Raw genomic sequence first — 16,500 nt, 5'->3', positions numbered from 1 at the left:
ATTATTGGCTACTCGGGTCACACTCGAGTTGATGCGGAGGGATTTAGTGGTGGCATATGGATTTACTGGAAGCCAGACCTTGTCACTGTCGAACCTATTCATAAGCATGGTCAACATATAACCATGGAAATAAAACGTGTGGGTGATACTCCATGGTATTTTATTGCAGTCTATGCTAGCCCTGATCCGGTTAAACGAGCAGATTTATGGAGAGAACTTAAGGACTTTGCTTCATCTCATAATATACCATGGATGCTAGCAGGGGATTTTAATGATACCCGCTTTTCTCATGAAAGGAGCTCTAGTTGCCCCGAAACTAGTAGGCGCACAGCAAGATTTAACGAGTGGGTTGAAGACATGGACTTATTAGAGATTGAATTTAGTGGACCGAATCACACTTGGTCTCGTGGTAATTCAATTGAAACTCACACAAGTGCTAGACTTGATAGGGCCTTGTGTAATGGAGAGTGGAGCTTACGGTTTGCGAATGCAGGGGGTAAGGTTCTTCCAGCAGTGCAATCTGATCATTGCCCAATTATCATATCACCTAATGGGTTTGCGCCTATTTCTTCAGTTAATAGGCCCTTCAAATTCCAGGCAGCATGGCTAACTCACGATCAATTCCGGGGATTTATTGAAGACAAATGGGACAAAAATGTACCTTTGGTTCCCCTGCTAAATCAGATGGCGCATGATCTTCAAGAATGGAATAAAAATGTATTCCATAACATTTTAAAAAAAAAGAGAAACTTACTTGCTAGGCTTGGAGGTGTACAAAAATGTCTTGCGGAACAAAAATCAAGAGATTTAATCAAGCTTGAATCGAAAATCCGAAGGGAACTTGATGAAATTTTGGAACAAGAGGAAATTCTTTGGTATCAAAAATCGAGAGTTGAGTGGATTAGAGACGGTGATAGAAACACCTCTTTCTTTCATCTTAGCACAATAGCCCGTCGATGGAGGAATAAAATAACGGCAATCAAGGACATGGCTGATGGCACTTGGTTATATGAGAAAGAACAAGTGCAAAATAATATTGTTACATATTTCACCAATTTATTTGCTGCTGAGGAAGTTCCCCTGCTTGGTCCTATGCCCACGGGCATCTTTCCTGAATTTACTACTCGTGATTGGGACACTCTTTCGAGGCCTTTTGCTAAATGTGAAATCGAGAAGGTGGTTTTTGAAATGGGCTCTCTAAAAGCCCCAGGATCGGATGGTTTTCAAGCCTTATTTTTTCAGAAACATTGGGATTTAGTGGCGGATAATGTTTACAAAGTGGCAATGGATGCCTTAAATGGTAAGGGATTACCGGAAAATTTGAATGAAACTTTTATTGTTTTAATCCCTAAGGTGGATAATCTCGAATTTGCTACCCAATTTAGGCCTATTAGCCTTTGTAATGTTGCCTACAAAATTATTACAAAGGCTATTGTCAACCGTATAAAGCCAATGATGCCTCATCTAACCTCTTGCACTCAAACGAGTTTTGTTCCGGGGAGACAAATTACGGATAATATTGTCATTGTCCAAGAAGTGATTCACACCATGAGAAATAAGAGAAGCGGGAAAGGACTTATGGCAATCAAAATTGATTTTGAGAAGGCCTATGATAGGCTAAGGTGGGACTTTATCCGAGACACCCTTTATGAAATCCAATTTCCTCCACTTATCACGGATTTAATTATGGAGTGTATCACAACATCATCGATGCGAGTATTATGGAATGGTGAACCAACTCAAGCTTTTAAGTCGGGAAGAGGGATTCGTCAAGGTGACCCTCTTTCGCCGTATATTTTTGTTTTGTGTATGGAACGTTTAAATCAACTCATAGAGGAGTCTATCATTGGAAATTTATGGAAGCCGATATATGCTAGTAGGAATGGGCCAAAGTTATCAAATCTTTGTTTTGCCGATGATATAATCCTATTTGCTGAAGCCACTGTGGAGCAAGCTGTAATTATACAAGAATGCTTAGCACGGTTTTGTAGTGTCTCTGGTTCGAAAGTTAGCTATCCAAAATCACGTGTTTATTTTTCACAAAATATGAAGACTGAAGATATCATCCCAATATGTCACAGCCTTGGCATTGATGAAACAGCAGATTTAGGAACTTATTTGGGTATGCCTACTTTAACTAGTAGAATTACTCGTGATACTTTTGCATACCTTTGTGAAAAAATTGATAGGAGGCTTGCGGGTTGGAAGTCCAAATATATATCTCTAGCTGGCATAATCACTCTAGCTACTTCTACTTTGACTACCATGAGTTCTTATGCTATGCAAACGGTGAAGCTCCCTCAATCAATTTGTGATGGAATAGATAAAAGAGTAAGAAGATTTGTCTGGGGTGGAGATGAGGAACATAGGCGCATCCACTTGCTGTCTTGGGAATGTCTTCAGCAGCCTAAGGAAAAGGGTGGCCTTGGCCTACGATCATCTAGACAATTGAATGCAGCGTTCTTAACAAAGCTCGGTTGGAGAGTTCTAACAGAGCCTAATGCTCTATGGGCACGCGTTTTAAGGGCGAAATATTGTAAAGGAAGGTGTGACATTGATATGTTTGAACCTAAGACCAATATGTCTAATGTGTGGCGAGGAATCTCAGATAATGCAAAGCTTTTGAGTGCAGGGGCAAGGGTTGATGTTAATGATGGAGCAACAACTTTATTCTGGGATCACAACTGGGCAATGTCGAAGCCTCTGAGAGCTGTAGCTACTGACCAAATACCTTCTGACATAGATGGTGCTACGGTGGCTGAACTCTGGGATAGAGAAACAGGGTGGAAATGGGAGAGTTTTGCTGACTTACTGCCTGCTGATGTGCTGTTACTAATTGAAGCGCACGCTTTGAAGGAAAACAATGGAGTGGGAGATCTCTTGTATTGGGGAGGTGCTCCTAGAGGTAAATTTACAATAAAATCAGCCTTAAATATTATTAGGCGTGAGGATACTATTGGTGATGATGGTAGTTGGAAGCTCATTTGGAAGGTTAAGGTACAACAACGAACAAAAGTGTTCTTATGGCTTGCAATGCATGATAGGATAATGACTAATTCGAATCAAGTTAAAAGAAATTTATCTAATATTCCATGGTGTAGCAATTGCAATTCTTTTGAAGAAACTACCCTCCACGCTTTGCGTGACTGCAGAGCTGCCAAGGAAACATGGAAACAGGTGGGAGGGCCAGCTTTATCACCCTTGTTTTTCACTGGAAATCTGAAGCATTGGATAGAGCAGAACATCAAAGTTCAAGTTAGGAATGACCTTTCTCCAGAAATTTGGCCAACATACTTCTCAATTGTGGTTTGGTGGATTTGGAAATGGAGAAACAATGTAGTTTTTGGAAGGGCAAATGAGAATCCGATTGATGTAAGACAATTTCTTCTCACAAAATTTGGAAGAAACTTGGAGAGTTGTTAATGAAAAGGATGCTGCAGGACAACCTTCTAGGCAAACTACTCGAAGAGAGGAGGTTCTGGTGCGCTGGATTGCTCCACCCATAGGTTGGCTGGCTCTTAACACTGATGGAGCAGCCAAGGGTGCGCCTGGTATAGCAGGGGGATGAGGCTTAATTCGTGATTGTACTGGGAAATTGATTCATGCTTTTGCAATTAAGCTGGGTGCGTGTACTGCTTATATGGCTGAGCTTAGAGCTATTGTATGGCTTAGAACTTGCTAAGAGAATGCGTGCAACAAAGATTCAAGTGCAAATGGATAGTCAGACAGTCATTGCAGCCCTCACAAGTGCTGAACAACAGAGAGGACAGGGGTACCATATTATCAGCAACTGCAAGAAGCTTTTAGAGGCAGAGACATGGCAAGTAGAAGTCAAGCATGTGTATCGAGAAGCAAATAAAGCTGCAGACTGACTAGCAAACCAAGGTGTCGTTCAGAACAACCCAATAGAGTTGATTCAATTCCCGCCTATTGAGTTAGGTCGAATTCTTCATGACGACATAGTTGGGGTGGCTTGGCCACGTTTAATTCCTGCTTAGTTTTTTAATTTGTTTTTTGTTTTTTAATTCCCGGGGTTTTATCCTCTCTTTATGCACCAAAAAAAAAAAAGAAGAATAATAACTCAATCAAATTAATTAATTGAAGTGATGACTCATGAACAATTTATGTATTGAATGAAATTAGAGAATTTATTCCCCAACAAACTACAAACACCATCCAACCAACTTAAGCATAGAATAAAGAATTGTAGAATAATAGTTATATTTTCCTTGGAAAATTTTTCTCACTAATTCAAGCTAACTAAGAAGTGGTGATTGACAAATCGAATATAGAGCATAACCAAAAACATCATTGCATGAAATCAATATTTCCATATAATCTATCCTTTTATACATTTTGTAGTATATTGCGAATATCAACTAATAATTGATTTAGTTGATTAAAACTACGAATAATTGATTTAGTTGATTACAACTACGAATAAGTAAATTGCATAAAGTGCCTAATATTCAATCAAATTCGATTCACATCAAACACCCTACACGTCTATCCAGCAAAATGTATGGCACATTCTACATGATGAAAAAAATTAAAAGTTCCTTTCATGAGTAATAAAAAAGGTGAAAGGTAACAAACACCCCAAAGACGTTAATTAAAATGACTAAAAATAAAAACATAAAATTAATTACATCAACCAATACTTGAATTTGGCATCCATTCTTAACTAAAATAGCATTTTAGAAAATATAACACGGAGTAATTTGTTTTCACCGTCTCAAGCGCTTGTTAGCAAGATTCAATTATGCTTTATAAAACAAAAAAGATTCTATTAAAAATGATAAATTAACTAATTACACTTTAATAATTAATTAACACCAATAACAAACAATAATCACAATTTGCTTCTTTCTTCATCTTCCTTTTATTATCCTCTTTCTTTTTGTTTCTTCCCTTTGCCAAACTCTTCTTCTTCTTCCTCCTTTCATTTTCTCTCTCCTCAATTTTTTTTTTCCGGGAGAATCTCTCTCTTACACAGATCCAAACTCTTTAGCAGATCTATAATTTCCTGAATTTTCGATTTTCCAAGATTCGATTTTTAATTTTCCCTACTCAACTAGCTTTAATTTCAATCCTCTTCTTCAACGACTCTTTTTTCGCCTAATTTTCTCCATTATTATATCATCGCCGTGCCAATTTTTGGGCAATGCCGTTTGATAATTGAAAAGTTGTTCCGTATTTTCAATAATCATCGCCGTTGAATTCGAGTTCTAGGGTTTTTTGTTTTCAATTTTTTTTTTCTGGGTTAATAGTGTTATGCAGCCCCCTTTTTTCAACTCTTTATTACTGTTGGATCTGATAAGAAGGGCGTTTTTTATTTTTTAAGAATTTTTCTGGGTTTCTTTTAATTTTTCAAAAAATTGAAGTTTTCTGATTAAACTGTAGTTTGTACAAATAGTAGGAATTATTTGGTAAAATCTGTTTCGTTGATCTAAGGGAGCTTTTTTCCCTCTTATTTACTTGTATAAAAGTAGTAATCTTTTAGAAATTTTTTAGTTTCCTCTAAATTTTAGTTGGGGCAAGGGTTTTTCTTACCTTTTTTTTTGGGGGGTCTTCAAAGTTTTTAATTTGGGTTAGCCTAAGCTATTGAGAGTGCTTTACCATGGATCATGTAATTGGTGGGAAGTTTAAGCTCGGCCGTAAGATTGGTAGTGGTTCATTTGGGGAGCTTTACTTAGGTACCGTGATTTTGCCAATTTTTGGTATTTATTAAGAAGATATTATGTTTGATGGAATGTTGCTCTAAATTTGTGTTGATTGTTGTTGGTGTAGGTATCAATGTACAGACTGGTGAGGAAGTCGCCGTTAAGCTGGTTTGTGTCCTGATCATTCTTCTTTTATGGTTTAAATTGGTGAAAGTTTACTGGTGTGGTTGAATTTAATGTTTTGTTTATACTTCACAGTATATAGTGTTTAAATATGTATGTTTTATCTTAGTGTATGCTTCTTATAGGTTAATATGATGTTGTGTGCTGGTACCTACAGGCTTGTTAGCTGAGTAATTATGGAGTAATTTGTAGTTTAGTCTAGCCAGATCATCATATGTGTAAATTTTCGGCTGCAGTTGCAATCTTCAGTTCTTTTAGGTATTAGTTTAACCAGAAATTATATAAACAAACATGAAGGCTCCACTACTTGTCTCAATTGTAAATGAACAGCTATTTTTAAATGCTGGATGATGACAATAGCTTAAAGGATGGAGTTTGTGAGTTCTTTCTGAATAGTGCATCGATTAGTGAGAGTCCCATTATTTAGACCTTTTTTATTTCCACACATTGTGTTTCTTCATGTACGTGTCAACAATTTTTTCTGGTTTGTATTTGTGTAAATGGGAAACAAACCGCTTTCCATCGGAATATTTTTCTCTGTCTGCTTATTTCACACACTAAAATATTTTGTTTATTGTAGGAACCTGCAAAGACAAAGCACCCTCAGCTGCATTATGAGTCAAAATTGTACATGCTTCTTCAGGGAGGCAGTAAGTGACCTCTCTTTCCTTCCACCTCTCTGTGATTTGTGAATGTTTGTTGATTATAGTAGGGTACACTATCTGTCTTTTTCTCATCTGAAATGCAGCTGGTGTTCCCCATCTAAAATGGTTTGGAGTTGAAGGTGAATACAATGTCATGGTTATTGATCTCCTTGGCCCAAGTCTAGAGGACTTATTTAACTATTGCAACCGCAAGTTTTCCCTAAAGACAGTTCTAATGCTTGCTGATCAAATGGTAAGCTACTTTTTAAACAGTAATTTGCATTGGATTGATATCACTTGCTTAATGTAATCTCCCTTGGTTTCTTATGTAGATCAATAGGGTGGAATATATGCACTCAAGAGGCTTTCTTCATCGTGATATTAAACCTGACAACTTTTTAATGGGTCTTGGACGGAAGGCAAATCAGGTACATCTTGAACATCAAGACTTTTCTCTTCATCTGTGTCACTGTGAGGATTTGACTACTAGGTTTATTTGGTTATGTTACTTCAGCTTGATTCCGAGTGCTTTTTGTTTGAAAATACTAGATATCAAGATGAGAATAATGATCTTTAACTATTGTAGCCTGTAAGCATATGTCATAAATAAACGTTTTTTTTATTCACTCTTTGTTCAGAACCTGTTAATGTTATTTTTCTAGGTACTTTGGTTTGATGGTTTGCCACTTAAAGTAATATTGCTATGAAACATTTTTTTGAGACTGTGCATTCGCCGCATTGTGGTTACAAGGCAATTTTTGTGACCTTTGGATTCCTGGATTCAAATGATTTCAAGTTGTACCTCCTTGCACAGTTGCACATTTCTGGCTCAGATACTCTGCTCCTTCATGTTCATATTTGATCTCTATCCCAGAGTCCCAGTCATATGTTCTTGTTATTTCTAGATCTGTCCGTGTGTAATTTTAAATGTTTTAGTATGAGCTTTTTGCTTGGTGTAAACTAATCAGGAACTTCCTCCTCTCTAACTGAAACCCAGAAATACCTATATCGTCTCACATACCTGACAAGGGCCTTTTTTTTCTCTTGGTTTGTGAAATCCCAGACCTGATACTGTGATAGGGGTGAGTGGTGACCCCTTTTCTTGGGCACGATAGTTAAGCCAACAGCTCACTTATTTTTGAGATCTGTCTTGTATCATGTGTTGAGTATTTGTCTTTTAAACTGGATAATTATCATTGTTGCCTTTTCTTATTATTTAAATATATAGGCCTGCCAATCATTATGAGTCTTATTTTTGGAGTATCTTCCTAATGTGTAAATGGCTCACTTGATGTGGGAAATGAAGAATTATTATGATTGGGTGTGAAGGAGTTGAATTTTTTTTTTGGGTATGGTTGCTTCAGTTTGGGTGATTGTTGTTGCAACTGAAAGACATGACAATGCAGATTGCCTATCACTTGAAGGCTATGCAAAAAGGTGTCATGTGGATGAATATCTCTGTTAAGGGGCTTAAAGGTGTGATCTGCCTAGTGGCAGCTGGCGAAGTGGCTAGTTAGCTATGATATTTTTTCTAATGTTGTTTGTCTCATTGTTGTCCTTGCTCTTTTATTGGGATTTGGTGGTTGATTCTTGTTAGTTTGCAGAATTATTGACCTTTCAGATGCTTGAGGTGGTTTGGTGACTGGTCAATATTGATGTCTGATGTTTGAATATGTTCTTTTTCCTTGTGCCTCTCTAAATTAATCCTGCAAACTAAAGATTGCAACTATGAAAGTTAATGCACCAATGTTGGTCATTTAATCTGTGCCGAAACCTTTCATTGTGCAACTACTTTTTATGTGCCACAAAGTCTATTGTATACCATAGAAAATTTCTTACTGATTCATCGAGTATATATATATTTTATTAATTTTAACATCAATATCATCCCCTATTGGTTTGTTTTTAAGCAAAGGAAAGTGTTACTGAAATGTCAATAGTAAACTAGATCAAATGATTCACATTTTCACCATTATAATATCACTTGCCTTTTGATTTTCGGTTGGTTATTAACTTATTATAAATTTCAAGATCATTGAAATATGCTTACTTTTCCGGCCAATTTCTGTTGTTCTTCTTGCAGGTGTATGTCATTGATTTTGGCCTTGCAAAAAAGTATCGTGATCTTCAAACACACAAACACATACCTTACAGGTACTTTGACATCCTCGTGTACCCACTTGTAGCAGAATAATACTCAAGTTTTGAAATGATGGCTTTCGAGGTCTCTTAATTCACGCTGATCCTACATTATCGTTAAAAATAAAATTCTTGGATGTGCCTTAAGTTTGAACTGTTAGGTTTCATCTGTCTGTGGGGACTCTTGTAATGTACTGAACAAAATAGTTTTCAAACTTTTAAGATTTAAATCAGATGCGGTTGGAAAATTTAGAATTTTGCTAGCCTATACATAATATAGGGAAAAATGAAACTTTGCTGAATGTTGTCATTACTTGTAGAATGAGAAGATTTCAAGTTAATTTGTTTAGCATAATTGGTTTAGATTTCAAGTTAATTTTATTAGAATAATACATCCTCTTTTTTTTATTAGATGCATCACTTTTGTAATTGTAGACTCCAAGACAATTTTTGGAGTATTGAGATATGGAAAGAAAAAATAAAGAGGGCTCATGTGATAGGAGAAAAATAGAGAAAATTTATTAACTAAAAAGGAAAGTTATGCATCTAAATTGAAATTTTCACTTATAAAAAGTGATGCATCTAACTAAAAAATGAAGGAAGTATGTGATGCTGTAAAAAGTGCCAATATTTATTTAAAATAAAAATCATAGAACATTTTGTTAAAACAATTTTACTTACACATTGAAAGAAATCTTGAAATTTTACGAGATCTCACGTGATTGTGTTTTCCCTATAAAACTTACAACAGTATGAGAAGGTAGAGTATGTGAATAGAGTGAAAATCAATGTGTTAAAGCTAAAAAAAAATAGAGTAAAAAATATTGTTGGTGCTCATATATTACATGCTTTAAGTTCTAATTAATAAATATAACCTACACTTTTAAATAGAAAGCTAGTGCTATCAGCTAACTCAATAATCATCATCAATTCATCATTTGGTGGCAAAACACTGGCAACTTCCTGAATTATTTTCAACTCACAACAGGGCTATCATGTCTTTCATTTCTTATTCATATTTGTTAGTGCTAATTATATGTATTTTTGGTTGTCAATGTCATCTCTGTATTCTCATAAATAACGTTATGCAGAGAAAACAAGAATCTCACAGGGACTGCTCGATATGCTAGTGTCAATACTCATCTTGGTGTTGGTAAGTGAGATTGCTTTTTCACCTCTGATTTTCCATTGTTTGATAGTAACTCTTTATATAGTCATATAATTGGTGGCTGTTATTCTATTTTCTTTTTTTGAACTTGTAACTGATTTTTAAAATTTTATTTTTAGAACAAAGCAGAAGAGACGATCTAGAGTCCCTTGGCTATGTCCTTATGTATTTTTTGAGGGGAAGGTAGAATTCATTTTTTCCCCCCTTTGTCTTAATTATATACACCTTATATTTCATGGAACATGATTTACTCATGAAGCATTCTTTGTGTCAGCCTTCCATGGCAGGGCTTGAAAGCTGGAACTAAAAAGCAGAAGTATGACAAAATAAGTGAAAAGAAAATGCTTACGCCCATAGAGGTATTGACATGTGCTCCTGCTGTGCCTTTTGGATTATCTTACCTAAAGGGGCTGGATTTCTAGTATTACAAGATTATACCTTCCTCTTTTATACTTTGTAACTGTGAATTTCAGCCTTTTAAAGCTTATTGCTGAATACAGGTTCTTTGCAAAAATTATCCCTCAGAGTTCACATCATACTTCCACTATTGCCGATCATTACGGTTTGATGACAAGCCTGATTACTCATATCTTAAAAGACTATTTCGGGATCTTTTCATTCGAGAAGGTATTCATTATCTTTACTGAAGTGACAAGCTATGTGTTTTCTAGAAATCATATCAGTGTATAATATTGCCCTGGCTGGCATTGTCAAATTACTTTAGTAATGTCATAAATTGTTTGTTGGTGCAGGTTACCAATTTGACTATGTATTTGACTGGACAATATTGAAGTATCCACAAATTGGTTCCAGCTCCCGATCACGGGTTAGTATAATGGCTATTTAGCTGTTCTTCAAAACTTTTTTTTATTTATCTCTTATTGTTATATGCCTTTATCTTGCAGCCAACTGCGAAACCTGCTTTAAATCCCGGACCTTCTGCTGAAAGAGCAGAGAGGACTCCAGGTAATTTTCCTCCCTGGCAGTGCTGTTAATCTTCTCTCTATGATCAATTGGGATAAGTAGAAAAAACAGTTTTTTTTTTTTTTTTTTTTTAAATTGTATATGATAAGCAATTAATATACTGTTTGTTTTGTGACCTAGTAGGACAAGAAATCCGAGATAGATTTTCTGGTACAGTTGAGGCATTTACTAGAAGAAATAATTCGAGCTCAGGTTTGCAAGGTGATTCACGTCATAGATCATCAGATGAGCCATCATCAAAGGATGTGGTAAGTGTATACAAATGCTTGCTTTTTCTAGGAGTACCAACCATGAGCAACTAAACTGTTTCAAACGAGGGGTCTGTTTTGTTGCTTAAACGTGTACAAGTATTATTTTTATATTTAATTTGGGCCGTGCTGGTAAAGGAAGCCTGATTTGGCTTCTTGCTGATCCTGTTGAATTAATTGTCTTAGTGGATATTGTTCTAAATTTTAGGGGGGGGGGGGGTGGAATAAGGTAATACTAACAATCTGATTTATGTTCAGCAAGCAGATCGGGAAAGAGGTCGTATTTCTAGGAATGGGAGTACTTCAAAGAGAGCAGTTGCATCATCAAGTAGGCCAAGCTCTTCTGGTGAGCCCAGTGACGGTCGCTCAAGTAGGTTGATGTCATCTGGTGGTCGTCTGTCTACAACCCAAAGGATTCAACCTGGTTTTGAGTCAAAGACATCTACTCTTGCTCGTGTTTCTGCTGCTAGGCCTGGACGAGACGACACCCTAAGGAGCTTCGAGTTTCTATCTATTGGTGCCGGGAGGAGAAAGTAAGCACTAAGTACATGCTGAACTTTGTTTTTGGGTGCATCCTGCTATAAAATGGAGATATAATCAAGATCTCAAGCCTAGTTTTTAAAAGGTTTTTCACCTGGGTTGTTCTCTGCAAAAATGTAAATGATCAGTTCCAAATCTGACACTCGTAAAGCTTAACGGGATATTCCATTTCCTTGCAAAGATTGTGCTCTCCCAGATCCTTTCACCATTAAATGGCTGTAAAACCTTCATTTCTTTCCTACCATCCCAAGAAGAAAAGAAAAGGAGATCGCACTAGGAAATTGTCTATATGTTGAGACTTGGACAGTGATGTTTGCAATGAATAATTTTGTTGTACTATATGATGAAACAATTTGGCAAAAGAACAAGATGATGTTTTTATAACTTTTTTGTGTAATACAGATTTATGATTATCACTTTATCGAGTATAGGTGTTCTTTGGATGCATGTTCTGTTGCTCATTTTGTAGTTTGTACATCCTATCTTGAAATGTTTGTATGCGATCTAAATAGGCTTTTCATCTTACTGTATGTATTGTATAATGGCTGGAAGAGTGACGAGTCGGTTTTTGATGGGCAAAATTCATGTCAGGGAAGGTGGTTTGTGGTTTTTCACTTTGGAGCCATGAGAATAGTTAGGCATTTAGCTGTGGATCCATTGAGGTAGAAGACGCCTTGCACTTGTGATTGTAAAAAGGCAGAATGTGGACATGGAGCAAGATTTGAGCAGGCATCCTTGACACCGAGAAAGGCTCATGGAGAAAATAAAATGTGTAACGTACTAACGTACACCAAGAAATCACAAACTTACTTCGAACAATTGCAATGTACTCAGCTTAGCTCTTTGCTTGGCTCGTTCACATCCTATACGTACAGGAGGATTGGGGCTTTTGCGTATCTGTTAGAGTACGATGGGTGGTGTTTATAGAGCCGAGAATTGGCAATGCCACCAGAGTGGTTTGGTGACAAGGTTTATATATTCGTCCGGGAGAATAATAAGCTTACCGAATATATTTATAATTTTCAACTCTTAAATGAGTATTATCATATATTAGTATAAGTTTAATTTTGGGAAATATTAAATTATTACCGATGTCTATAATGGGACTGTAGAAAAAACAAGTTTTTGATTAGAACCATCTCATATTCTCATGCAACTCCTGATTGTTAATACAACAGAATTCCGAAATAGCTACATAATTAAATTAGGACTTTATAGACCTATTCATAGGCCTTTTATTCTTCAAAACATATTTATATGAACTCCCGGAACATCCCCCATAATTGCTATAATTTTGAAAAATATTTCCGAAATCGGTCTAAAGGCATAAATTTTAGCCTTCATTTTTTACTTTTTCAAGCCCGAAATAGAAATAGGTTGAGGTGCTTTCTATGGACCCTACAAAACCACATGATGTCATTTTTATGATTGAAATTATTCACTTTGCCTTTAAACGGTCAATTTAGTTGGTTATGTACACGACCCACTTCATTAAAGTAGAGCCATCACGTGCTTTTATGTGACCAACTAGTAACCGTATATAGTTCCAAACAATGCTATATGACCTTGGAATGCCTCCAATTCATGTATTCTAGCCTTCAAATTTGCCTTTAGAATATAAATGATCTAATGTTACTTAGACATATACGTGATATACCAAATTTAATTGTATTACGGAATATAAAATTAAAAATAATACTTTGTATCTTCTTTTACGTTTTACTATGTAATTTAAAGCATAAAAATATTGATGAGAAGGTTTTGTGTGAGTCCGTTTTATGTGAATCCGGTTTATAATGCATACTCCCATCTTCCTACCCACTGTCAGTGCCTAGCCCCTACCGGCGGCCGACGACCTTCTCCCTCCCAACCCCAGGTGTCGGAGACCCTTCCCAATTACCGACCCAAAAGAGCCCCAACAAACACGATTCTATAGTCGTCAATTGATGAAGCATAGCCACAACTCCACCACCACCGACCCAAAAGAGCCCAAACCCAGACCGGCCATCCTCCACCCTCCTCAACCTAGAAACGTAGCAATTAACAACCCACCTTCCTCAAATCGCAGCAATTAAAGACCACCGTCATCGAACGCTAAACCCATTGTCGACGTGTTGCGATTTGGCTGCGCTTTGATGGCTGCGATTTGATGGTTCGATTTGAAGGAGTTGATGGTTCGATTTGGTTGTGCTTTAGTTGTATGTTGCGATTTGGTTTGATGGCGATTTGATGGTTGTGGTGGGATTGAGGTCTCGCCATTTTCATGAAGGAGAGAAAATATGAGTTGTAGAGAAATAGGAGAGAGATGGTGGGTTGTTGAAGAGAGAGAAAAAGAGGTAGGAAGGAAGGGTTTTAATACCTGACTATTATAATCTAATTTCTGATATATATATATATGTATATATATATGTGTATATATATATGTATATATATATATATATATAACCTATTTTCTGACAATTATAATATAATATCTGATATTTATAATCTAATATCTGACCATTATAATCTAATTTCTGGCTATTATAATCTAATTTCTGACCATTAAGATTTTTTTTTTCCCTCAAATTTTTTTTCCTTTTTGTATGACCGGACTCACGTGAGTCCGTTCTACACAAAACTTTTACAATATTGATTGACAGACATAACCTTATCACCCAAAATTATGTTTCGCCAACAAAAAATTTAATAATTTATTGAACTTAGGTTTGCAATTGAACATTAAGTACTTTCTTTTCCTATAGTCCATACAAACCTATCGGTACTAACCCATGACCAACTGTTTCCAAATTACGTACAAAAACCCAAATCAAACTTGAATTTGTATATTAGTCTAATATACTTACTTTCTTACGTGAAGTGTGAACGACCTATTGGTTTGGTGACCGATTGAAAAAATGTATTTTCTCAATTTCTTTCTTTTTAGTGACAACACACACTTTATCACTTTATCACGTTATTTAAAAAAAGTAGGTCTCACATGATATAATACACTTAAAATAAAGTTAAGAGGTTTTTAGAAGTATAATTAAATGGGGCATGAGCTTTAAATAAAAGTAATAGTATAATTTTCACTATAAAAACTTTTTTTTTATAGTGTGTTGTAATTATTGTAACATTACTATTTTAGAGAAATGTTACAACTATGAAGAAACCAGCTCTTGCAACTTTTGATTGCTTTACCACTATTTCGTTCATTCTAGACTTTGTTTACCACTTTATTACATCATTTTGAAGTTCGTTTTATTCAATTATTCTAGACGTTTTACACTCATTTCTTACTAAGGGTGTAAGTGAGATTTTACTCTCAATTAAACAATTTGAGCTCATGCTCAACTAAAAATCGCTTATATTCATTTATTTAATAAATGATCTGAGCTTGAACAATTTTTACATCACAATAAGTGTATAAGCTTGAACACAAATATACGCATTCTTACAATTTTGTAAACTTGTTTATGTAAGAACTAGCTCTTTATTTATTGATATTCATAAACAAAGTCGTTTGTAAGATGAGCCCAAAGCTCATTTAATGAAAGTTATTAAGTTATTCAGTACAATTTTAAAAGTTATTGATTTAGTCACTAACATTTTTTAATTAGCATAATTTCGATAATTTAAATGTGAAAAATGCAATTTTTATTTTTGAAAAACAAAGTTCGTTTATAACCAGATTGTTTTCACTTATGAAATCGGCTAGATTAATACAAAAAAAATCGCTCATGATTTTATCACAAATTCAGGATTATTTATGCAAAAGGGCTTATTTATGAAATCGGCTAGATTAATAAACATATCGTTCATGATTTGACAAACAAATCATTCATGATATGATCACGAACACTAAAATAACATCATAATCGTTCATGATTTGATAAACAAAGTCTGCTTCGTAATAATCGAAACATTTTCCTTTAACATTCATTTTATAATAATTGAAAAACTTTTGTATTTAGGAAAAACCCACTAGTATTACTACTCCGTATATTGTTTCTCTTTCATACTAAAACTTTGTGCAAACTCTAATGTTGCAGTTACTATAAAACGGAAGGTGTTTTTTTTTTTTTTTTTCATATTATAAACAATGATTTGACAAAAAGTGTTACAAAAAACCTTTATCGTTACAAATAATATGAAACGGATGCATATTTTTTAATCCACTCATAATTAAGCAACAATTTTCTTATATTCACTCACCTATTTAACTTCTATTAACAATATCTTCAAATGCATTAATTTGTGTGCAAACAATAACTGTTAAGAACTTTTGGAAACAGAGGTAATATCTTTTTTTGAAAGGATGCTCAGCGAGCAGGATTAGAATAAAATTAACCAAAGTCGATGTCCGCCAAGGCAATTAAACCTTGCGGAAACGAAGATACAAAAATTTGCTCAACACCATTAGAAGGACTAATCCTAGCTGCTAAATGAGCCACACAATTTCCACTCCTCTTAATGTGCATACAAGAGAAAGAAGAGAAAGACCCACGCAGGAAATCAATATCATCAAAAATCAAGTCAATAGGAGCACGTCCACGCTGGGAACCATTCACAGCCTTCACAACTGTCAACGCATCACACTCAAGCTCAACCATCAGATGTCCATGCTCTTTAGCCAGCAGAACACCCATCCTAGCAGCAAGAGCTTCAGCCAGAGACACATCAGTCATACAAGGCAGCCTGCAAACCTTGACAGCCAAGAGCTTACCCTGAGCATCTCTTATAACAGCACCCAAACCCACACCCCACCCTTCACGCACAGCAGCATCAGAATTTACCCGAACAGAGCCAGCAGCAGGGGGGCACCACGAGTTTCTTGAGACAGCAGCATTTCTTCTGGTAGCAACAGACACAGCCCCAACATACTTCGCATAGTCACCCACCAATTTAACAAAACCCAACACCCCAATATCACGATTCTGCCAAGGTTC

At 35.7% G+C, this 16,500-nt stretch overlaps 1 protein-coding gene across 2 annotated transcripts; it reads left to right on the top strand.

The window, feature by feature from the left end:
• The first annotated feature begins 4,902 nt into the window (after window positions 1-4,902).
• LOC145562564 (casein kinase 1-like protein 10) lies at window positions 4,903-11,997 on the top strand. Of its 2 annotated transcripts, none has more exons than XM_081622879.1 (14): window positions 4,903-5,696; window positions 5,791-5,831; window positions 6,427-6,496; window positions 6,595-6,743; window positions 6,823-6,918; window positions 8,574-8,644; window positions 9,721-9,782; window positions 9,917-9,980; window positions 10,072-10,156; window positions 10,298-10,424; window positions 10,550-10,623; window positions 10,703-10,763; window positions 10,902-11,029; window positions 11,288-11,997. In XM_081622879.1, the coding sequence occupies exons 1-14, from the start codon at window positions 5,621-5,623 to the stop codon at window positions 11,564-11,566; spliced, it is 1,383 nt and encodes a 460-aa protein (XP_081479005.1). In that variant the 5' UTR covers window positions 4,903-5,620; the 3' UTR covers window positions 11,567-11,997. The 2 variants fall into 2 exon arrangements, with proteins under 2 accessions (XP_081479005.1, XP_081479006.1); XM_081622880.1 differs by having other exon boundaries at window positions 4,904-5,696; window positions 10,905-11,029.
• The last annotated feature ends 4,503 nt before the right edge of the window (window positions 11,998-16,500 follow it).

This window comes from Chenopodium album, chromosome 10 (assembly GCF_948465745.1).
Source record: "Chenopodium album chromosome 10, dcCheAlbu1.1, whole genome shotgun sequence".
NCBI lineage: Eukaryota > Viridiplantae > Streptophyta > Magnoliopsida > Caryophyllales > Amaranthaceae > Chenopodium > Chenopodium album.
This window is presented reverse-complemented; position numbering and strand designations above follow the sequence as displayed.